General features: G+C 39.7%; 1 protein-coding gene and 1 pseudogene across 4 annotated transcripts in view; both read left to right on the top strand.

The window, feature by feature from the left end:
• LOC100013133 (sodium-dependent lysophosphatidylcholine symporter 1-like) overlaps nucleotides 1-23,254 on the top strand; it is a 64,273-nt gene that overhangs the window by 12,407 nt on the left and 28,612 nt on the right. For all 4 annotated transcript variants that reach the window (XM_056812008.1, XM_056812007.1, XM_056812006.1 and 1 more), the window contains 4 exons: nucleotides 8,541-8,665; nucleotides 12,378-12,510; nucleotides 14,874-14,952; nucleotides 23,055-23,224. In XM_056812008.1, coding sequence (XP_056667986.1) covers nucleotides 8,541-8,665; nucleotides 12,378-12,510; nucleotides 14,874-14,952; nucleotides 23,055-23,224 — 507 coding nt within the window. The remainder of the gene's footprint in view (nucleotides 1-8,540; nucleotides 8,666-12,377; nucleotides 12,511-14,873; nucleotides 14,953-23,054; nucleotides 23,225-23,254) is intronic.
• Nucleotides 3,627-8,534, top strand: LOC100013177 (eukaryotic translation initiation factor 3 subunit D-like; annotated as a pseudogene).

The following is a 23,254-nucleotide window of genomic DNA, read 5'->3' as shown; positions in this document are numbered from 1 at the left end:
GACCTGGGTTCACTAAGTAACTTTGATCAGGTTTTTCCCTTCTCCCTTCTCTGCCTCATTTCCTTCAGCTCTGATATTCCATGTTCTGTATTCCAAAGGTCCTTCCAGCTTTGATATTCTATGTATATACATATGTATATGTGTATATATATATATATATATATGTATATATATATATATATCCTTTTGACAATCTGGTGAAGACTATTGATGTTTTCTCAAAATAGGTTTTTAAATGCATAATTACAATTAAATGCATAGGATTACAAAGGAATCCAATTTTTTTGAAATATTATTATAAAAATAAAAGTTCTAAGTTCACAAACTCCTTGAAATCTATCCATATATTCCAACAAAAGAACCTCAGTTCTAAGATCTCTTGTTTAGATGCTACCATTTTTACATTATAAAATCTCTGTCACCTCAAACCTTCTAAATTCAAAAGTCTTCTTTTCAGACAATCTGTGTCTAAAGGTCTCCTTTTCAAATATTCTACATTCAAAGGGTTTTTTCCAGCTTTGAATTTGTGTTTCTATGTTTACTCTGGTATAAGAGGTAAGCTATGAATCAATAATCATGTGAAATATTGAATTTGGTTGTAGGTGCAGCTGGAAAGAGAGCTCAATAGATCTGGCTTTCACCTTTAAGTGTTATTATAACTATCATTATTATGAAGTCAGACTCACACTCATTTACAGACTGTAAGAAGTGCTAGGGACCTTAGAGATCACTACTCCCCATTTTAAAAATGAGGAAACAGGCCTGGAAAAAAAAGCAAATAACCTCCCTAATGAGTACCAATCAAAAATACATTTACAAAAACAAAAATGAAAGTCTGTGTTCTTAAGGAGCTCACAGTCTAATGAGAGAAATGTGCAAGTAAAATACATACAAGATAAATTGAGAATAATCAACAGAGAGGAGACACTAGTGTTAAGGGACTTTGGGAAAGAATTCTTGTAAAAGGTATGATTTTAGCAGGGACTTGAAAGAAGCCAGGGAAGCCAGGAGGCAGAGATGGAGAGGAGAATGGTATAGCCATGGGGAACAGCCATTGAAAACACCAAGAGTCAGAATATGGAGTGTTAAGTAAAAGAAACAACAAATAGACCAGTAATACTGGATCAAAGAGTACAAGGAGACAAGATTGGGCTAAAATATAAGAAGGCTGATAATGAAGGAGGAGGAGTCAGGTTATGAAGGGCTTTGAATGACTGAGGATTTTATATTTGATCCTAGAAATGAATTGCTATTAACTTGACAACTTGGGAAACACTAGTGACTATCTATTGCTGTTTCATAAATTGTTTTTTATATCTGAGAAGACAAAAGAAAGGCCTGGTCTTTGGTTTGGACTCTGAGCCTGCTCAGAGTCCTAACCTGGTTCTTGCTAAGGCTTATCTAGCAGCCTTTGTTATTTTTATAACTTGGAGACAAAGTTAAAAGAGTTATATACTTTGTATAAGGATAATAGTGTTTAGTTTATTGTAGAATAGTGAAAATTTGGGTTAGTCAGATCAGAAAGGATCAGTGTAGCATAAGAAAATAGGAGAAGCAGTTCCTTGTGGAACCAGAGAGTTTTATTTGGGTGGAGTTAGAATCCCTTAGAGTTAGAAATCCTTTTATTTTATCCTTATATTCTCAATAAATAATTAATTTTTTGTATAACAAGAGTCTCCTTGGCATCCTTGCACCTGGCCCTGAAGAGAAATTCACTTAGGAGCTTCACTTCACTAATATAAACTGAAGATACTTTGTAAGCACAACAAGCAGAGTATCAAATCAGTTTATAATCCATAATCAATTCATTGACATATTATTTTTACTTAGGGAACCACTGAAGAGTATTGAGTTGGGGGCAGGATAGGGGTAGGGAGTGACTTAGACCTGCACTTCAGAGGATCCATTTGACAGCAGGATGGAGGATGGATGAACTAAAGTTAAGAGAGAGAAGTGTCAGGCAGACCAATCATCAGGCTATTACAATAATCCAGGGATAAGGCGGTAAGAGCCTGCATTAGGGTTGTGGCTGTGTCAGAGAAGAAGAGGGGGTTTGAGAGATGTTACAAAGGTAAAATGAATGGAAATTAGCAGTAAACTGGATATGGGCGAGGGGTGAGGAGTGAGGTGGAGTTTTTTAAGGGTTTTTTTCCCCCAGATTACATGTTGATACAATTTTCAATACAGTTTTCTGACATTATGCAATCCATGTTCTTTTCCTCCTTCCCACTCTCCTCCCTTTCCAAAGAAGGCAGATAATATGATAAAGGTCGTACATGTGTTATTCTACAATATAGATTTCCATGATCAAAATATTGTGAAAGACACATATTGCTTACACTAAACAAAAATTAATGGAGGAAATAAAGTGAAGAATGGCATGCTTCAATTTGTAGTAGACTTAGTCCTTTTCTTCTATAGCAGTGGATAGTCTTTTTCATCATCCATCACCATCTCCCCACCCCCCATATGGATCCTTATGCACTTCCTCATCTGAGATAATTTAACCAATTTTTCTCTCATTTTCTCTTTTCCCAGTGTATTCCTCTTTCTTATCCCTTGATTTGTTTTGCTTTGGGTTTTTTTGTTTTTGTTTTTGGATATCATCCCATAATATTCAACTGACTCCCTATTCTCTGTCTATGTATTATCTTATTCACTACCCTAATAGTGATAAAGTTCTTAAGTATCTTCCATACCTTAAATATCCAAAGTAATTTAGGTACCTTAGGTACTTCAAATATCATAGATATCTTAAGTATCTTAGTTATCACCTTATGTAATAATACAATTAGTTTAACCACATTGTTTCTCTTAATTACCTTAAATATCTTAAGAGCCCTAAGTATCTCTTATATATTAGATATTTTAGATATCTTAGTTAATTCTTTCCCATGTAGGAATGATATTAGTTTAACTCCATTGAGTCCCTTGAATTTTTTTTTCTTTTTACCTTTTCAGGGTTCTCTTGAGTATCAAATTTAATCATTGAATTTTCTTTTCAATTCTGATAATTCTGTCAGGAATGCCTAGAAGTCTTTTTTTTTCCATTAAATGTGTATTTCTTCCCCTGGAGTATAGTCTTGAGTGTCACTGGGAAGGTGATTTTTGGTTATAGTCCTAGATCCTTTGTCCTGTGGAATATCATCTTCCATGCCTTTTAGTACTTTAATGTAGAATCTCTTAGATCCTATATAATCCTGATTGTGGCTCCAAGGTATTTGAATTGTATCTTTTCCCTGACTGCTTTCAGTATTTTCTCCTTGGCCTTAGGGTTCTGGAATTTGGTTATAATAGTCTTGGGATTGTTAAATTTGAGATCTCTTTTAGGCAGAGATCAGTAGATTTTTTAAATTTCTATTTTCCCCTCTTATTCAAGAACATTAGGACAGTTATCCCTGATAATTTCTTATAATATTATATCCAGACTTTTATTTTATCATAGCTTTCAGACAGTCTAATGACTCTTAAATTATCTCTCCAGGATCTATTTTCCATGTCACTTGTTTTTCCAGTGAGATGTTTCAGATTTCCTTTGATTTTTTATTCTTTTGAAGTTGTTTTACTATTTTGTGCTATTTTATGAAGTTATTAGCTTTCATTTTTCCAATTGTAATTTTTATAAAGTAATTTTCTCCTTTGAGGCTTTATACTGCCTTTTTTGGAGAGTTATTTTCCTGTTTAAGGTTTTGTATCTCCTTTTTAGGAATCTATTTTCTTTGGTGAATTTTTGCTTTTGAATTAAGCTGTTGACTTTTTCTGTCATTTTCTTGCACTCCTCACTGCTGAATCTACTGTTCTCAACTCCTACACCAGTGAGATGGGTCCTTCCTGCTATCCCTGCTGTCCCTCTTTGATTTCTTTGACTAGAACCCTGCTTCAGTCTGTCTTCTGTTGGTTCTTTTGCACCAAAATTTGTTTGGAGGTGGGTTTGAGTGATCTCAGAACATTCTTTACTCTACCATCTTGGCTGCTGGGAAGTAAGTATTAAAGGTGACCCTTAGGTTGTGAGCCTGGGTGACAGGAAACTAGTGATATCTTCAATAGTAGTTGAGAAGTTAGGAGAAGGAGAGGCTTTTAGGGGGAAAGATAATGGGTGTGATTTTGATCATGTTGAGTTTAAGATGTCTATAGAGGTGTAGAGTGGAAGTAGATATCTGGTGAGGTGAGGAGGAAGGAGAAAAAGGGAGTTTTTGGTGAATGGCCTCAATTTTTCCAGTAAAATATGAATTTCAAAAAAATATTCAGTAAATTTTTTTCAGTAAAAGTGTTCTCAGCTGAGAGGGTTAGGGGCAGGGGAACCAGTGGAGTTTTGAAGAATGATGAAAAAGTTTGTAAGAGTTGTTGAGTGAGAATGTGAGTCAATTCAGTAGATGTAAAAGGCTTGCCTTGCGTCAGTGAGGACAGAGCTGAGGTTATATAACAAATTGGTACTGGACCAATCAGCACAGTTTCATGATTTTCTCTAGTTTTGTTTAGTAGCACGGGTATAGGAACAAAGGCATCACATGGTGGGAGTGAGTCCAGGCTTCCCCAGTTTGGGAAGACAAGACTCAAGATACAGTGAGGAGAGTAGACATAAGAGAAAAGGAAAGTGTAGAGTTGAGTTAGTTCACCACAAAGTCAAGATGGAGAAGAGAGGAGAATATAGCTAGTGTAGGAGTGATGGCCTGAGAGAAAACTGAGAGGGATTAATAGCCATAGTATGGGTGAAGAAAAGGGTTTGGAGTTGCCAATCAGAGAAAGGTGGAATGACATTAGATTGTGAAGAGATAAGAGAATTTCAGAGTCCCTGAATGTGGAAATGATGCATTTCTGCGGGATGGGAAGATCAACGGTATGACCATTTTTGTATTGACTGAGGTAGAGTAGGGGGGTATGTTATGTGAATAATGGGGAACTCTGAGGTTAGGTTTTTTGAAGAAATATCAATATGTATGTTGAACTGTCCCATATAATGAGGGACTGTGGGGTCAGAATGTTTAAAGGAGTGAGAGAGTGAATTCAGATGCCAGGACTGCACGTGGAACCATCTGTCTGAATCAGGATTGGCCAAGGCTGAAGCAAATGTCAGAAGATGGCCAAATTCATGATTCCAGTAATCCAGGACAACCCCTTGGGCTAGGACCCCTGTACTGTACCTGAACAGTTATGGGACATGTCCTATCAGCCCTGTTCAGTAAAAGAGAAAGGTTGCAGATTAGACAGGGGCCACCTACCAGGATAAGAGGGACACCAATAAGTATTCTTCCCAGTTTGGTGGTGGAAGCCAGTATGCTTATTTCCACAGGGAGGACAAGACTAGCTTCTAGCTTGTTGACACAACCCAGACCCAAAAGACTGCCTACTGAAGGAATAGAATGAGATTTGCCCAGTGGAATCTTCAGGTGGACAAGGACCAAAGAAACATGCTACAATTCAACCTGTAGATTTTGCCCAAGAGTGCAGAAAGAGAGAGACTGCATATGTCTGCAGAAGAAGTTCCAAAAGCAGTTTGGAGTGAGGCATAAGTGGGATTGTAAATCCCGGAAGCCAGGGGATTCTTTGGTGGAAGTCCACAGTAACTAGGAAGTGAAAGAAGAAATGGATTTCCCTCAGTTGATGTGTTATTTGGAGGTTTCAGAGCCACAGGACATTAAGCACTGTGGAGCCTTGGAATACCACGATAAAGCCTCTGACTGCATCATCATGAGGAATGAGAAGCCTCTGAGGAGCATCAATCACATTTTCCACACTGTCACCACCATGGATGACCCCATCATCTGAAAAATGGCAAAAACTCAGGGTAATGTGTTTGCTGAGGATGCCATTTTGGTCACATTGATGAGCTGCATTGACTTGGTCTATTCCTGGGATATTGTTGACCAGACAGTTGAGTCCAAACTTTTTTGACAAAAGAGACAGCTCAGACTTTAAGCTCCTCATGGCAAGTGAGACTGCCAATGAGCCCCTCAGGATGATAGCAACTCCTTCAACTTGCTCTGGAACCTTGACATGGAAGCCACCTACATTAATCACAACTTCTCCCAGCAGTGCCTGCATATGGGAAAGGAAAGATATGTTTCCCTACCCAAATCCCTTTGTGGAGGACAACAGGAACAAAGTCAAAATTGCCTCAGTGGTGTACTGGTACTGGAGGTAGAAACTTGGAGAAGACATTGACCTCATTGTCCACCCTGAGCATGATGGAATGATGAGAGGGGCCAGTGGAGAAGTATCCTTTATCAACATGTAGCTCAGAATGAGTGTAATTCCAGGCACTGCAATTGTGTGGCACCAGAAGCTGGACTCTCAGCAGGGGGCAGTCATCACTGCAGAGCTGAAAAACAACAGCTACAATTTGGCCCACTGGACCTGCTGTGCATTGCTGGCCGGTTTGGAGTACCTCAAGTTTGGGTACATGTCCCACTACCACACCAAAGACTCTGCTCACCACATCATCCTGGTCACCCAGCAGTTCAAGTCCAATGAGTTTGCCAGCCAGATCAGTCTGAACATGGAAAGCACCTGGGGCATCCTGTGCATTGATATCTGCATGAAGCTGGACAAGGGCTCAGAGCAACCCCAACAAGCAGGTGATCTGCGTGTACAGCCTTCCCAATGGTACCTTCAGTTATGATGGATGAAAGCAATGAGGAAGAGGAAGAAGCCTGAGCTGGCCAGTGAGGTCAAGCACACTGCTGCCATCATCATGCCTCTGGGTCTGGGAAAGCTCAGGGGATTTACTGGGGATTGGCCTTGGTCATCCAAACTGGAGTTTAAAAAGAGAAATAAAGGAGGAGCCTGATAAGTCTTTTTAAAAAAATGTTTAAAGGAGTATTTGGTTGTAAGTTGAGGTTCCATATTATGAGGACAGATTTGAAAAGGAAAGAAAAATTATAGGCCAAGCACTGAACTAATTGAGGAAAAAAGAGTAGTGTCTTGGAGGTCAAAATACAACAATCACCCACTTTTGACTGGGTGATAGATTAAATAAACCTCAAAGGCAGAGAGGTTACTGAGCAATATCAATAGAGGGGAAAAGGTATGGATGTGAAGCTAGCAAAAACCTGCTGGGACTTCCATTTCTGATTACTGAGGAGCCACCCCAAAGTTTATTATAACACCTACTGTCATGCCCATGCTGCACAGCTTCTAGACCCTTGGCACACACAGGAAGCCTACAGTCCCAAACCTTTACTGCTTGGGCAAAGACCTGTGCTTTACCAGGGGCTTTTGAACTCTGTTAGTTCCTTTTTTTTTTAAAGAAAGCAGCAAAAACCTTTTACTCCTGCTAGCTAGAGAAGGAAGCACACTTTACCCTAAAAGAGTGATGACTTCTCACCAATTAGTATTTGCATCCCTTCACCTTCCTCTTCATCTCTTTTCCCTCCTTTATCAATCCTATTTCTCCTCCTTCTCTCTCTCCTCCTTCCCCTCCTCTCTTTATTCCTATAATTCCCTTTTTCTTCTCTCCTCTCCTTCCTCCCCTCCTCCTTTCCCTCAGTGTCTTTCCTTTCCTTACTATTCTCTCAAGTTCCCCCATTCTTCCCTTTTCCTCTCTTCACCTCTCTTCGTCCCAGTGTTTCTTAACATTTTTAATTTTTTGGTAACGTGGTTCCCTTTTGATGTCTGGTGAAACCTATAGACCTCACCTTGGAATCATATTTTTAAATAGTTGAAAATCGTAAATTTCATTTAAAGGCTGATGAAACTAAAGCTGCAATTTTTGTGCCTAACCAAGTCCTAAAAACCTTTCCTCTTTTCTTTTTTTTCTTCCTCTCTTCGTTTTCTTACTTCTCCCTCCCTTTCCCTGTCCTCCTCTCTCCCTTCTCCCCATCTGATCAAATAGTTTCCATTACCCCTTTTTGACTACATCATTGCTGTGTATATCCAACTCCCTATTATCCAGAGGAGTTTCCACTACTTTGTGGATTTTTCCAGGGTAAGGAGTTCCTTCTAAACTGACTGTCATTTTCTGTTCTAACAACACACACCTCTTAATACCAAAACAATTTACCTGTGCATAATCACAGAACTGTAATTTTTAGAGTTAGTGCAGCTTCTTCTTTATTCTCCCTTCCTTCTCATACAAATGGAAGGAACCTTAGAATACAGAACCTGTACATCTTGTCAGAGGTGGAGGGACCTTTGATTTTGATTGTAAGAGGGAAAAGGAACTAGCTAATTCAATCTTTTCCTTGTATAGATAGGGAAACTAAAGTTAAAAAGACAAAGTGAATCACATCACCTAGAAAGTCAATGACTGCCAGGAATAGAAACTAGACCTTTCCCTCCTCCCGTCTCCTCTCCTTTCCATATCTCATCCCTCTGATTTGGATGTCAGAGGTTTACAGAATGCTTTGACACATAGTCATGATAGAAGAAAAGCAGATTGTCATTGTCTCCATTTTCAAGATGGGGAGCCTGAGCCTCAGAGAACTGAAATGAGTTGTCTGTGCTCACCCAGCAAGTCAAGGACAGTTCTCTGGTCTATTTCCAGGGGACTACATCCATTGTCCCCTGTGACCAAACCCTGGTCTCTCTTCATTTCATTCCAGCTGGATCCCTTCTGGGCCTCCTCTGTTATCTTCATCGGTCGAGCATGGGATTCAGTATCTGACCCCATCATTGGCTACCTGGTGAGCAAGAGTCCCCGGAGGAAGTGTGGCAAACTGATTCCGTGGTGAGTGAGCAAGCCGGGTCTTGTGGGTTGGGGAAGAGCACAATTCCAGATCCCTCTCTACCACTGGATGCTTGAAAATGGAGTCATTCAACAAATGGCTATATTAAGCACCAACTGTGTGGCAAGCACCAAGCTAGGCCCTAGTACAAAGTTTAGATGAGACTTGGACCTACCTTCATATCAAATAGGGGAATAAGACACAAATATAATAGTACATGTCAGGTGTACTAGAGGGGATCCAGACAAAGTTCTATGGTTATTGACTAGAAGGAGAGGGAAGGCTTCTTGGAAGAGTCCTCATTTAATTTGGGCTTTAAAGGAAAAAAAAAGAAACAAATAGGCAAAGTGGGAAAGGAACATATTCCAATCAGAGGAAAAAGCCCAAACAAAGGTTCAGGAGCATAGAGTATATATAGGGGCAGAGAGTTTTTCTAGGGTGTGCCTAAGGGAATACTATGTTAATATATAAAGGTAGGGTGGCACCAGTTTGCGGAAATTCTTGAATGCCAGGAAAAGGAGTTTGAGCTTTAATCAGTATATAGAAGAAAATAATGAAAGATTTTGAGTTCAGATATGACACTGACTATTTGAAGAAATTTAATTAAACAAAAATGTATTAAATGCCTATTTCAAGGCTCTAGTGCCTGTTCTCAGGGAGCATATATTTTTTTCGGAGACTACGGCATATAAACAGATACATAAATATGAGAGGAATTAAGGTGAGAGAGAGAACATTTATAACTAGGATGATCAAGAAAGGAGGTGATCCATGGGATGAGTTATGCACAAAGCTGAGGATCCTAAGAAGCAAGGTGAGGAAGTACATTGACCCAGCTAGCGTAGAGAGGACAAGGAGCTAAAGTGTCAAGTTCAGGGAAATTCTTGACTCCTCAACCACAAGAGGAGAGATTCAAATTTTCTCAAGAATAAACAGTCTTACCAAGCAAGGACATGGTAGGAGAAAGCTACATACTCAAACTGGACTCCACTTGGGGGCTCTTGCCATTTTCCCCCTTGATAGCCTTGATTAGGAGTCAGGAGAAATGAATGCTAGTCATGGAGCCATTAATTCAATAAATCTTTTTAAATCACTTACAGTATGCTAGCATGATACTGGTTTACATAGGACACAAGGTTATAACCTAGTAAGGACCAGTTGGATTTTCCCCTTTTGGGGTAAATATAATAGTACAGCTTCACTAGGGCCCAGAGCAGAGGTAGGAAAATACTGTAAGATAAGTCCAGAAAGTATGATATGGTAACCGCCTTAGAAGGATACAAAGCAAAGTGCCTTGTGAGGTCTGAAAGGAAAGTCGGTTCCTGATTAAAGACTTCATGAAAATGGTAGTTTTTGAAGTAGGCTTTAAAGGATTAAAACCTGGACAGCTAGGTGACTCAGTTGATAGAGCACCAGGCTTGAGTTCAAATTTGACGTTGGATACTTTCTAGTTGTATGACCCTGGGCAAGTCACTTAATCCTGTTTGCCTAGCCCTGGCTTTCCTGTATTAGAATTGTTACTAAAACAGAAAATAAGGGCTAAGGAGAAAAAAAAAAGAATTGAAACCGGTTTTAGTTTCCTTCTTTGCAAAGTGAGGCACCAAGAGCTCTGGACTTAGTCATAAAGACCTGAGTTCAAATCCTACCTCGGCTATTTATTAGCTATGTGATCCTGGGCTAGTCACTTAAACTTTCTCAGACTCAGTTTCCTCATTTAGAAAACAGGAATAATTCTCACACCTACTTCAAAGTTGTGAAGATCAAACAAGATATTATACCTTAAAGTGCCATTTAAATGGAAGTTATTATTATTAATGAGGAGATTAAACTAAATGGTCTTTGAGATGCCTACCAGGTCAGACAGTCTGATTCTCTAGGTCTCAGCTTTCTCACCTTTAATTTAGGGATAATAATCCTGCTCACTTCACAGGGTCTGCCCAAGGCTTCATAAGGCTGTTGTGAGTAACAAATGAGATAATAGAGATAAAGCACTTTAAAACCACAGAAATAAGTGTAAGTTGTAATAGTCCCAGTGGGGTTTCCATGAAGTATATTTTTTTCCTGGACAAATTCCAAAAGATGTCCTAGTATTAGAGCTCTTAAAGTCCTCTGACCTTGGATGGCATCTTCATAGAGGCAGCTCTGCATGTGAGGAACTTTGTAAGCTATTGCATCTGGGGCAGGCTGCTTCCTCCCTTTGGACCTCAGCTATGTTATCTACAATCAATCAATCAACATTTATTAAGCCCCTTCTAAGTGCCAGGCACTATGCTAGATACTAGGGATACAAAAGAAAACAAAAAAACAAAAGACCATCATTCCCTTCCCTCAAGGAGCTTAGAAGTCAATGAGAATTTACAAAATTAAGATAGTGTCGTGTCTGCCCCTAAGGCAGGGGGCTGGACCCCATAATCCCTTGAGGACCCTTCTAGCTCTAAGAGCCATGATCTGAAGCAAGTCTTGATGCATTGATGGGGGGTGGTTTGCAAACTTCATTTGGAAGAATAACTGAAGGGAAAACCAGAAACTCTTCCAGTTTTCCCAGAGGAAGTTCTCCAAAATGCCAAAGTCTAGATTTCTAATTGAATATGAATGGAATGCTAAACTTCCATGAATCTTGCTTTATTTGTCAAGCTCCCTTCAGTGATTCAGTAGCCACAGTGGAGGAAATCTCCCAGAGGTTTGCTTGAGTAAATTACAGTCAATGGCTAATTTGTTAATCCTTAAAGTGAAGAAAATTTCAATTATTTGAGCTGCCATTTAGTTGGATTCCAATTAATTGAAGTCTCTCTGTGTCCCCCCCAAACACCCATCCATCCTGAGCTGAACAAATATCCATCAGGTGGAGCATAAGATTTCCTTCAGGTTAGGTCACAGAATACAGTGTCAGTACCAGGAGGGCCCTAGAATATCATAAAACATGGAATATCGTAACTGATAGGGACCTTAAAAAATAAAACCTAGAATGTCAGAAGAACTACAGGGACCTGGAAAATAAAACGTCAGCTAGAAGAAACCTTGAAACACAGAGTGACAACCCCCCATTGCATAGCCCTTACCTTTCTTTTGTCTTGGAATCAATACATAGTAGTGATTCTAAGATGAAAAGAAGGGTTTAAAAAAAAACAAAAAACAGAATGTCAGAACTGGAAGGGACCTTAGTATATAAAGTGTCAGAGCTCTGTGTGTGTGGTGTGGCCTTAAGTCAAAGAATGTGAGAGATAAGAAATATTTTAGAAAGCATGCAATATCTTCATTTAAATAAAAAATAAAAAAAAAACATTAAATAGCTACTGTATGTATAGGAATGTGCTAAATGCTAGGGGAGATACATTTTACAGAGAATGAAATCGAGGCCCATAAAGGAAGAATGATTTGCCCAAGGTCACACAGCAAGTTATTTTCTTTCTTCTTTTAAAACCCTTATCTTCTCTCTTGGCATCATTTCTAAGACAGATGAGTGGCCAGGTCTAGGCAATTGGGGTTAAGTGACTTGCCCAGGGTCACACAGCTAGAAAGTTTCTGAGGTCAGATTTGAACTTAGGACCTCCCATCTCTAGGCTTGGTGCTGTATCTAGCTGTACCATCCCCTACCCCCTTTTTTTTAGCAAGTTATTTTCTAAGACACGACTAGAACCCAGGTCTCTTGATTCTGGAGCCAGGATTCTGTCCATGACCTCTGTGCCCTGTCCCTCTTCTTTCTCTGTTTCACAGGGTTTTGGGCTCTACCCCCTTTGGTGTCTTGCTGTACTGTCTCCTCTGGTTTACACTCTCTGACACCCTACCCACCTCCTGGAAGTTCTTCTGGCACCTGATCACCTACTGTGTCTTCCAGACATGTCTGAGTGTAAGGTAGTTCCAAGAGCTTTGGGGTCATGGAACACTTGGGATCCTGGGAATGCAAAATTTGTACTACAAGAAAGAATGAATCAGGGGTGGCATGGAGGGAGGGAGAGGGAGATTCAAAACTTTCCAGGTGGTATGGTGCCAAGAACACCAGAATGGATGCTAGAATGCGAGTCAGAGGGTCTAAGTTCTAGTCCCATTTCTGCCTCTGATTTACCACTTGTCTATGAGCAAATCACACTCTTTGGGACTCAGGTTCCTTCATCAGTAATCAAACAAGCAAGAGACCTTTATTAATCACCTACTATGTTCTAAGTGCTGGGGACTCAAAGGCAAAAATTAAAAAAAAAAAAAGATTCCCACCCTCAAGGAATTTACATTCCACGTAGGTAAATAACATGTGCACATATGAGTTTTAACCAAATATATAAAAAGTAAAATATAAATGAGGAGCACCTAGGTGCCACAGTGGATAGAGTGCTGGATCTGGAGTCATGAAAACTCATCTTCCTGAGTTCAAATCTGACACTAGCTGTGTGATCATGGGCAAATCACGTAACCCTGTTTGCCTCAGTTTTGTTGCCTATAAAATGAATTTGAGAAGGAAATGGCAAAACCACTGTAGTATCTTTGCCAAGAAAACCTCAAATAGGGTCATAAAGAGTTGGACACAAGTGAAATGACTGAACAACAACAAAATATAAAGTGATTTGGGACATGCTAGTAGCTAGGCAGATCAAGCAAGACCTTAGGTAAGGTAATGTGTGAGCACAATTTTGAAGGAAGCCAGGAGTTTTCAGAAGTGGGGGTGAAAAGAGAGCATATCCCAAACATTAGAGGACAGCCTGTGAAAAGGCTAGGACACAGGGGTAATGGAATGTTGTGTGTGAAGGACCAGCAAGATAGCTAGTTTGATTGTTTCTAAGAGTACATGAAGGACAATAATTTGTAATAAACTTGGGATGGAGCCAGCTTGTAAAGGGCTTTAAGTGCCAAACAGAGGAAATTATATTTGATCTTAGAGCAATTTGGAAACCTCTGGAGTTTCTTGAGCAGGAGATGGACATGGTCAGACCTGTGCTTCCACACTCTTACTTTAGCAGCTATGTAGAGGGTGGATTGGAGAGGGGAGAGATAAGGTAGGGAGACCATTGAAGAAGTTATTGCAATCGATTGGGCAAAAGGTAATGAGAGTCCAGGAGCAGCTAGGTAGCACAGTGGATAGAGCTCTAGGTCTGAAGTCAGGAGGTCCTGGGTTCAAATTTGGCCTTAGATAATTCCTAGCTGTGTGGCCCTGGGCAAGCCACTTAGCCTCCATTGCCTAGCCCTTACTGCTCTCTGCCTTGGAACCAAATATACAATATTGACTCCAAGATGGAAGGTAAGGGTTTTTTTAAAAATGGCGATGAGGGCATAAATTAAGGTAGTGGCCATGTGAATAGAGAAAAGGGGTCAGACACAACCAGTGTTGTAGAGGTAGGATGGAAAAGACTTGGTAACTGATTAGACATATGGACCCACAAGAGAGCCCAAGTATGGCTCAGTGGAACTGGAAATCCTGTGGTACCCTGGACAGAAATCATAAAATTCAGAAGAGATGTATTTGGGTAAGTTCAAATTTGGAAATGTTGAGTTTGAGATGTCTATGGGGTCATTCACTTTGAAATGTCAGCAGTGGTGATACAGGAGTAGAGCTCTAGAGAGAAACCAAAGCTAGATATATAGAAGTGGGAGCCACTGTGTAAAAATGACAATTCAATTACAGTAGTTGATGAGGTCCTTAAGAATGTAGTGAGAAGAGGAGAATACCTGCAACACAGCTCTGTAGAATATTCATAGTTGAATAGATGGATGGATGGGAGAACCAAGAAAGCCATATCACACACACACACACACACACACACACACACACACACACAAAATCAAGTGGTATCCAAGAGGAGAGGGTCAAATATTACAGAGAAGACAAGAAGGGTGGAAGGTTTGAATTAGATGGTATGTATCTAAGGTTCCTTCCAGCTCTACCATTATGGGATAAAGTGCAAACTTGTAGGAAGATGGGGGCAAAGTAAGGATGGGAGAGTGGAAAGGAAAAAGTTGTTGGGACAGAAAGCAATTAATGGGCAAAATGAGCTAGTTACCACTGGATATGGAGAGTTGTCTGTCCTTATTATTTCTATTTGCATTGGCAATTTGGGTGGTCCCCTGGCAGGACATCCAATCAAGAATGAAAGAACAGAGCTATTCTGTGTCTAGAAGTATCTGTCACTACCTTTGTGCTACAGGGCCCAGGGAAGGAAAACAGGGCAAGCGGTGTACAGGAGAGTTAGAGATCCTAGTACCCATGGAATCTTGTTTCTGCAGTGTTACCATGTGCCATATACCTCGATGACCATGTTCCTAGGAGGAAGCCGGAGTGACCGAGACTCGGCCACTGCCTACAGTAAGTGTCAACATCTCCATAAGAAGATGGAGATGGAGTGCATTTTTACAAATCTAGGCTGGCCCTGAGCATCTCTTAATGCATGTTGCATGTATACCAAATTGCTTGCCTTCTCAAATGAACCAGGAGGAGAGGGAGAGAGAGAAATTAGATTTAAAAAAATTTTTTTTAACAAATGTTAAAAGTTGTTTTTATATGTAATTGGGAAAAAAGTAAATATTTTTTAAAAATAATTGCATGCTAACTGAGAGCCCCAGTACTGACCACAATGCTCCACCTATATTATACCTTCTTCCCCAACACCCCCAGAAATTATAGTGGCTACCCACCTCTTGAATTTACATAGAATTTTACTACAACCTTTGCTTAAAAAAAAAGATAAAAAGCAAATTCCCATTCTTCACTACTAGAACTGAAATAAGGAGAGCTGGGTTCCAATATAGGATGTAACTTTCACTAGCTGTGTGGCCTTAAATAATCTTCTTCCCCTCCCCAGCCTCAGTTTTCTCATCTGTAAAATAATAATACTTATGCAGCCTAACTCATAGTGTTGCTCTTGAGGAAATCATTCCATCTTGCTAAACCTGTTTGCTTATCTATCAAGTGATTGTTAATGTTTTTTGTCCTATCAGCCTCCCAGGGTTGTAAGGAATAAGCTTTATAAACCTGAAAACAGTAGAGGCAGTAACTATACATCAAAGAATATACCTTTCATCTGGGAAAACTGAAGCTCTAAAATGTATTGTTCCTTAAACAAAGTACATATAATAAGTCTAAAAACTATTGCCTTTATTCTCATCTCTTTATATCCTGCTTCTATTCAGATCCAACTGAGAGAAGTCCCAAAGCCGAGTAAACCAAGATAGCTCACTAAAATTCACTGAATATTTACTAAATATTTGATGAGGGCCTAATGCTTGGGTCTTGATAATAGCACATGTTTCTATAACACTTGAATACTTACAAATGCTATATTCATATATAACTCACTTAATCTTTGCAACTTCGTGAGTGGGTGTTAATGTACTCATTTTACAAATAGAGAAACTGAGGCTCAGAGAGGGTATGTTCTGGGCAGGAGCTCAGAACCTCTAGTTACATGATCAGATTTGTGCTTTAGGAACATCAGTTTGGTAGCTGAAAGGACTGGGAAGGGGAGAAACTTATGGCAGGCAAATCAACTGGCAAGTTGTTGTAATAGTCCTGGTGTGAGTTGATGTGGGCTTCCACTAGGGTAGTGGCAGTTTCAAAAGAGATAAGAGGGAGTGGTATACAAAAGATGTTACAAAGATCAAATCTACAGGCCTTGGCAACAGATTGGAAATGGGAGATGGACGTGAGAGGCAGCAAAAAGTAAAAAATGACACCTAGGTTGTAAGCTTTGGTAATTTGAGATAATGGTAATACCCTCAACAGTAATAGGATAAGTTCGGAAGGAAGGGAGGTTTGGAAGGAAAGATGATGAGTTCCCTTTTGGACATGTGGAATTTAAAATCTACAGAATGGCCAGTTCAAAAATGCTAATAGGAAGTTTGAGGTGTAAAACAGTCGAGCAGAGAAATTAGGGCTAGATAAGAGATATCATTAGCATAAAGATTTTAAGTGAATTGATGGGAGCTGATGAGATCACCAAGTAAAATAGTATAGAGAAAGAAGTGGACCCTAGGCAAAGTCTTGTGGGACACAATTAGCAGTCATGATCTGGAAGAAGTTCCAGCAAAGGAGCATGAAAAGCAGTGAGCTAGGTAATAGGAGAACCAGGAGAAAGCAGTATCCTGAAAACCCAAAGAGAAGAAAGTATCCAAAGAGCAATCACCAAGATGAAAGGCCACAAAGGAGTCCAGAAGGATGAGGATTCAAAAAAACATTGAATTTGGCTTCTAAGAGATCAGTGGTAACATTGGAGAGAATAGTTTTGATTGATGATAAGCTCAGAAGCCAGATTGCAAAGAGTTGAAGGAGAGGAGAGAAGGTGGAGGCAGCTATTGCAGATGACCTAAAGAAGTTTAGCACTACTACTTCGTCTGTATCCCAAAGAGATTTTTAAAAAAGAAAAAGGAAAAGGATCTATTTTTACAAAAATATAGCAGCCCTTTTTGTGATGGCAAAGAATTGGACACTGAGGGGAAGTCCACAAATTGGAGAATGGCTGAACCCATTGTGATATATGATTGTGATGGAACACTAATGTGCTATAAAAATGATGAACTGGAAGTTTTCAGAAAAATCTGGAAAGACTTACATAAACTGATGCAAAGTGAAGTGAGCAGAACCAAGAGAACATTGCACACAGTAACAACAAAATATTGCATGATGATCAACTGTTAATGACCTAACTGTTCTAAGTAATACAATTGTCTAAGACATTTCCAAAGAACTCATGAAAAATGCTGTCCACCTCCAGAGAAAGAACTGAAGGAATCTGAATGGAGACCAAAGCAAACTTTTCCACCTTATTTTCCTTGTGGGTTTTTTTAATATGTGTCTTCTTCTAAACATGACTAATATAGAAAGTTTTACATAATAGCACATATATAACCTATATCAAATTTCTTGCCATCATAGGGAAAGAGAAAGAGGTAGGAAGAAAATTTGGAACCTGAAATTTTTTTAAAATGAATGTTGAAAATTTTTTATCCTTTTAAAAATCAATATTTTATTTTTCACCAACTACATGTAAAATAATTTTTAAATATGCAGCTGGGTAGCACAGTAGATAGAGCACCAGACCTGGAGTCTGGGGGATCTAGGTTAAAATTTGGTTTTAGACACTTCCAAGCTGAATAATCCTGGGCAAACTTAATCCCAATTGCCCACACCCTTCTGCTCTTCTGCTTTGGAACTGATACTTAATATCAATTCTAAGACAGAACATAAGGATTATTGAAAAATTTATTTCTCTTTGATCTATTTTCCAGGTCTATCATTTTTTCAGAGATATTCACATTTTCTTCTATTTTTTTCATTCTTTGGATTTTGTTTTATTGTTTCTTGATGTCTAATGGAATCATTAGCTTCCACTTGCCTAATTTTAATTCTTAGGAAATTATTTTCTTCAGTGATCTTTTGTACTTCTTTTTCCATTTGGCCAATTCTACTTTTGAAGGAGCTCTTCTCTTCAGTGGATTTGTGTGTGTGTGTGTGTGTGTGTGTGTGTGTGTGTTTACCATTTGGCCTATCTCACTTTTATAGGTGTGATTTTTCTTCATTTTTTTGGTACCTCCCTTTACCAAGCTGTTGACTTTTTTCATGATTTTCTTCAACACTCTCATTTATTTTCCCAATTTTCCCTCTCTCTCTCTTATTTGATTTTTAAAATCATTTTTGAGCTCTTCCAGGAATTCTTTTTAGGCTTGGGACAATTTGCATTTTTCTTTGAGGCTTTGGATACAGCAATTTTGACTTTGTTGTTTTCTGAGTTTGTGTTTTGATGTCCCTTGTCACCATAATAACTTTATATGATCAGTTTCTTTTTATGATTGTTTGCTCATTTATTTCCAGCAGTTCTCTTGACTTTTAACTAAAAAACTATTAAAATTGGGCTCTTCTTCTGGTGTGGAGTGGGCATTGTCCCAAGCTTTGGCTTTTTTGTGCAATTGCTTTCACAGGTCTTTCTGGGGATCTGTAAGTGTTTAGTTCTTCCAAGGTGATATGATCTAAGTAGAAGTGTGTTTATTCCACTCCTAATCTATACTATGATCTATGAATGACCATAACCCTCTTTTCTGCCTTGGAACTGGAATGACAGCCCCTACTCCCCTGTGTTCACAGATGCACATGTACTAGTACTCCTTGCCCTGAGACTTCCACCTAGAACTTTGTTCTGGATCTACATGTGGGCAATGTAACATTGCAACCAGTGCCAGCAAAGGAACCACTGTATTTGCCTTCTGACCAGTTGTCTGACCCCCTTACCATCTGTGGGCTTAGGGCTCTGGAAGCTGTTGCTATTGATTCAGCCACTCCAAAAGCCTGTGCTGGCTTGCAGAGACAGGATCTGTTCTGGTGTGGCCTGACGTAGTGTGAGCTCCATTCCTACACTAATGCCACAGACTTTTCCTTCCAACCTTCTAAGTTGTCTTGGGCTGGAAAATTATTTTACCCCATCCTTTTGTGGGTTTTACTGCTACAAAATTCATTTTGAGGTATTATTATAAATTTCTTTTCTCCACCATCTTGGCTCTGCTCCACTAAAAATTGTTTTCACGTGTAATTGGAGAAAAATAAAATATAATTGAGGCAAAAAATTAAAGAGTTTAGCCACAAAAGACACAAGAAATATGAGAAGATACTTAGGGGGGATGGAAAAATCAAGAGAACATTTTTTAAGGATAGACAAGCATGGGTATGTTTATAAGCAGTAAGGAATTAGCCAATACACAGGGAGAAATAGAAGGAAAGTGAGAATGGGGATGATAGAAGGAACAATCTGCTAGGGAAGATTTGAATGCTAATGGAAAATCCCATAAACCAAGGGGAGTCATTCAAGTAATTCAGTAAATATTTATTGTGAAGGGATCACTTGAGCTGATAGAGGGGTTTGCCTAGACAAGGAAAAGGTCACCTTTTCATGCTAGAGAGGAGTAAGGGAGGGGATGGTAGCAGAAGCATCTGTGTGATGTGAGATGAGGAGAGAAGAGGGAACTTGGTGAATTGCCTCAATTTTTTACTGTAAAATATGAGACAAGTTTCTCAGCTGAGAAGGCAGAGGAAAAGGAGTCCTGAAAGGTTTAAAAAGAATGAAAAGTTTTGGAAGAGCCACTGTGAAGGGGAGGCTAATCAGTTATTTAAGGAGATAAACAAGGATTGTCTTTGCAGCAGTGAAAGGTCCAGGTGACATTAGGTAGCATAAATTTGTAGTGGGCTCAGCCAGTATGTTTTCATCATTTTCTCCAGCTTTGTGTAGCAGTATGTGTGCTGCTCTAGTATGAGGGCAGGAATGAGGAGGAGAGAAAGACTGTGAGCCAGGCGAAGGACTCATCGAGAAAGGAGGGGGAGTACCCTTGAATTCTGTAGACAACAGAATCTGAAATCAAGTTTAAACTCAGATCTTCCTGATTCCAAACCCAAAACTCTTTCCACTGCATCACCTTGTTGCTTAGAATGAAAATTTTAATTTCTGTTCCCATTGGGGCCTACTACGAAATAGAATCAGACTCAGAGAACTTTAGATTTTAAAGATCCCTTAAAGCAAGAACTGAACTAAAGAGAACTTTAGAATGTAGAATGTCTGTCAGAGCTAAAAAGGACCTTAGAACACAGTAGAGTTGGAAGGCACCTCATTTTATAGATGGGAAAACTAAGGCCCAGAGAGGGAAAGGTTAATTATCCAAGTTAACAGCAAGTAATCGTCAGAGCTGAAATTCGAACCCATATCTCCTCACTCCCTGCCCAGGACTCTTTCTGCTAAATGACATAGATTTGATAAACAGTTAATGAACCTATTCTAAGCCTTCCATAGATTTTTGCAGGGGTGTCTGTCAGTAAAGGGACTTATATATAGCCCATGAGTCTATGGACATAATCGAGTGGGAGGAGGTGAGATTTTAGGATGACAGCAAGGCTCCCACGCCTCCCAGGCCCACTTGTAGCTTTGAACAAAGAAAATACAAATTCCTTGAGTGGGAGCCTGAGTCATTATCAGAAGCACAACAGTGAGTCACAACTGCCTCACCTGAGCCAGGGACCATGCAGCCTCCATAGAACTGAGTGTGAGTCATGAAAACCCACACACTCCACAGATCCCATCTGTCTCGTGGCTTGGCATTGCCATCCCTCCCCACTAAACCCAGAACCACCAGCCTCTACCCTGAGCCTCCTCTCTTTCCCATATCACAGCCTGAGCTGTATTTACAGAACCACAATGTCAGCTGGAAGGAGCTTAGAACTAGGAGGACCTTCAAATATGTCATTTCAGGACTGAGAAGGTCCTTCAAACATAGAATGTCAGAGCTAGGAGGGTCTTCAGAACACAGAATATTGGAAATGGAATGGACCTTAGAACGTCAAAGCTGGGAAGACTCTTAGAATATAGAATATCAGAGCTGGGCAGACCCTTAGAACACAGAATGTCAGGGCTAGGCAGGTCTTTAATATAATTTTAAAAATATTTTTCCATGGTTATACAATTAGTGTTCTCTCACTCCCCTTTTCTTTCCCCCCTCCTAGAGCTGACAAGCAATTCCACTGGGTTATACATATATTATCACTCAGAAACTAAAGTAGGCCTTTAGAACACAGAATATTGGAACTGGGAAGGATTTTAGAAAATTAAATGTTAAAGTTGGGAGGGTCAGTACAGGAGAGTATCTGTAGAGTGAAGAGTCTGGCTCACATGGTCTTTAAGATCTCTCAAGTGCTGGCATCCTAAGTAATATTCCTTCATTGATTAAAGCCAAGGAGAGTTTCCTAAAACTCTCTCCATGCTTTGCAGAGGTGGGGGACTATGGGTATAAAACATCACAAATGTTCCTAGACTCTTTTTCAGTCTTTGTTACAGGAGGATAGTTCCCTGGATAGGGAACAGAGAGAGCCCTATTTGGAAAAGGAGGTGATGTAAAACTAAAAGATAGCAATATTTTGTTTTTAAAGAGAGAGTTAGAGAAGCTTAGTGGCTCAGTGGAAGACCTGATTTAAAATCTGGCCTCAAATACTTCTTGTGACCCTGGGCAATTTATTTTTTTAATTTTATCTTTATTTTATTCCAATAACAAATTTACACATAAGTTTTACAAAGTTATATGATTCATGTTGCTTCTTTCCCCTCTTCTCTCCCTGCTCCTGGAGTTGACAAGCAATTCCACTGGGTTATACATGTATTATCACTCAAAACCTATTTCCATATTATTCATTTTTGTAAGAGAGTCATTTTGTAAAACCCAAACCCCAAATCATATACCCAAATAAACAAGTGATAAATCCTGTTTTCATCTGCATTTATACTCCAACAGTTCTTTCTCTGGAGGTAGATAGCATTCCTGATCATAAGTCCCTCAGAATTGTCCTGGATCATTGGATTGCTGTTAGTAGCAAAGTCTATCATGTTATTATAAGGGTTAGAGAGAGAGAGAGAGAGAGAGAGAGAGAGAGAGAGAGAGAAAGTTGACTGGAGCACTTAGAAGTTAAATGACCTGCCCAGGGTCATATAGCCAGTACATGTCAAAGGTAAGACTTGAATTCTTCCTACATCTAAGGCAATTCTCCATCCACCATACCTTCATAATTTCCACATAATACTTTCTCTTATAATAGTACACATTTTTATAGCACTTTGCAATTTACAAAATTGCAATTTACTTTGAAATCATGTATTTCGTTTAATCCTCAGGATAGCCCTTGAAAGGAGACAGCAAGAATTATAATGACAATTTTACAAAGAAAACAAAACTGAGGCCCTGATTGGGGAATTGGATTGCCAAAAGTCACACCCTTGATTAAGTAGCAAGTCTGGTAGTGGACCCAACTTCTTCTGATGTGATTCCATGTCCAGTACTGCCTATACTATATCAGGATACCAATTTTACTTTTTACCACTGAGTCACCAGGTGACCTTGGGCCTCCCCTTCCCCATCTATAAAGTAAGGATCTTCCTAGATCTTCTCTCACTGCTTCTAATTTTTTGGCCATCTCTCCCTCCTTCCTCTAACCCTTCCTGTCACAGCTACCTTTATACACCCATTTCTTAACCATCTTAAGATAACCAAGTGGCTGCCCCCAATACCAGACGGGTAAGTCTGAACTCTGGTGCTTCTGCCTGAGCCTACTTATATCGTTCTAGAGAGCATTTCTGTTCTTTTTCTCCTTCAAGGATGCTGAGAGCCCTGGCCCATGAGGAAATAAGTGGGCAGTTCTTGCTTTTCTCCCTCAGCTGGAAAGTAAGAGTTAGATGATGATATAGTAAAAGTCTTTCCCAGCTCTAAACAACATGACTTTCTAAGATAGCCCCCAAGGTCCAGAAGAAGGTTTAATAAGGATCCAAAGCTGTGGCTCTCCCTTAAAAGGGTGTAGGGGGAGATTTTCTCAAAGGGGGCTGGGCTGAGGCACAGATGAACCAAGGAAGCTCTATTCTGAATCCCATTAACTCTGGTATCTCTCACCCACAGGGATGGGGATGGAGGTCCTCAGTAGCCTCATTGGCACTAGCATCCAGGGGCTGATTGTGGGAAGATATCATGCCAGCATTACTTTGAACTGCCAAGCGCTGAATGGGTCCCTACCTAATGAGACCATGGGCAACAGCACCTCCCCACTCACTGATACCCTGGAAAACACAGTGAGTACATGCTGCCCACCTCCCAACAAT

This window comes from Monodelphis domestica, chromosome 1 (genome assembly GCF_027887165.1).
Source record: "Monodelphis domestica isolate mMonDom1 chromosome 1, mMonDom1.pri, whole genome shotgun sequence".
Classification (NCBI taxonomy): Eukaryota; Metazoa; Chordata; class Mammalia; order Didelphimorphia; family Didelphidae; genus Monodelphis; species Monodelphis domestica.
Note: the sequence above shows the minus strand (reverse complement) of the source record. Positions and strands in the feature narration are given on the sequence as shown.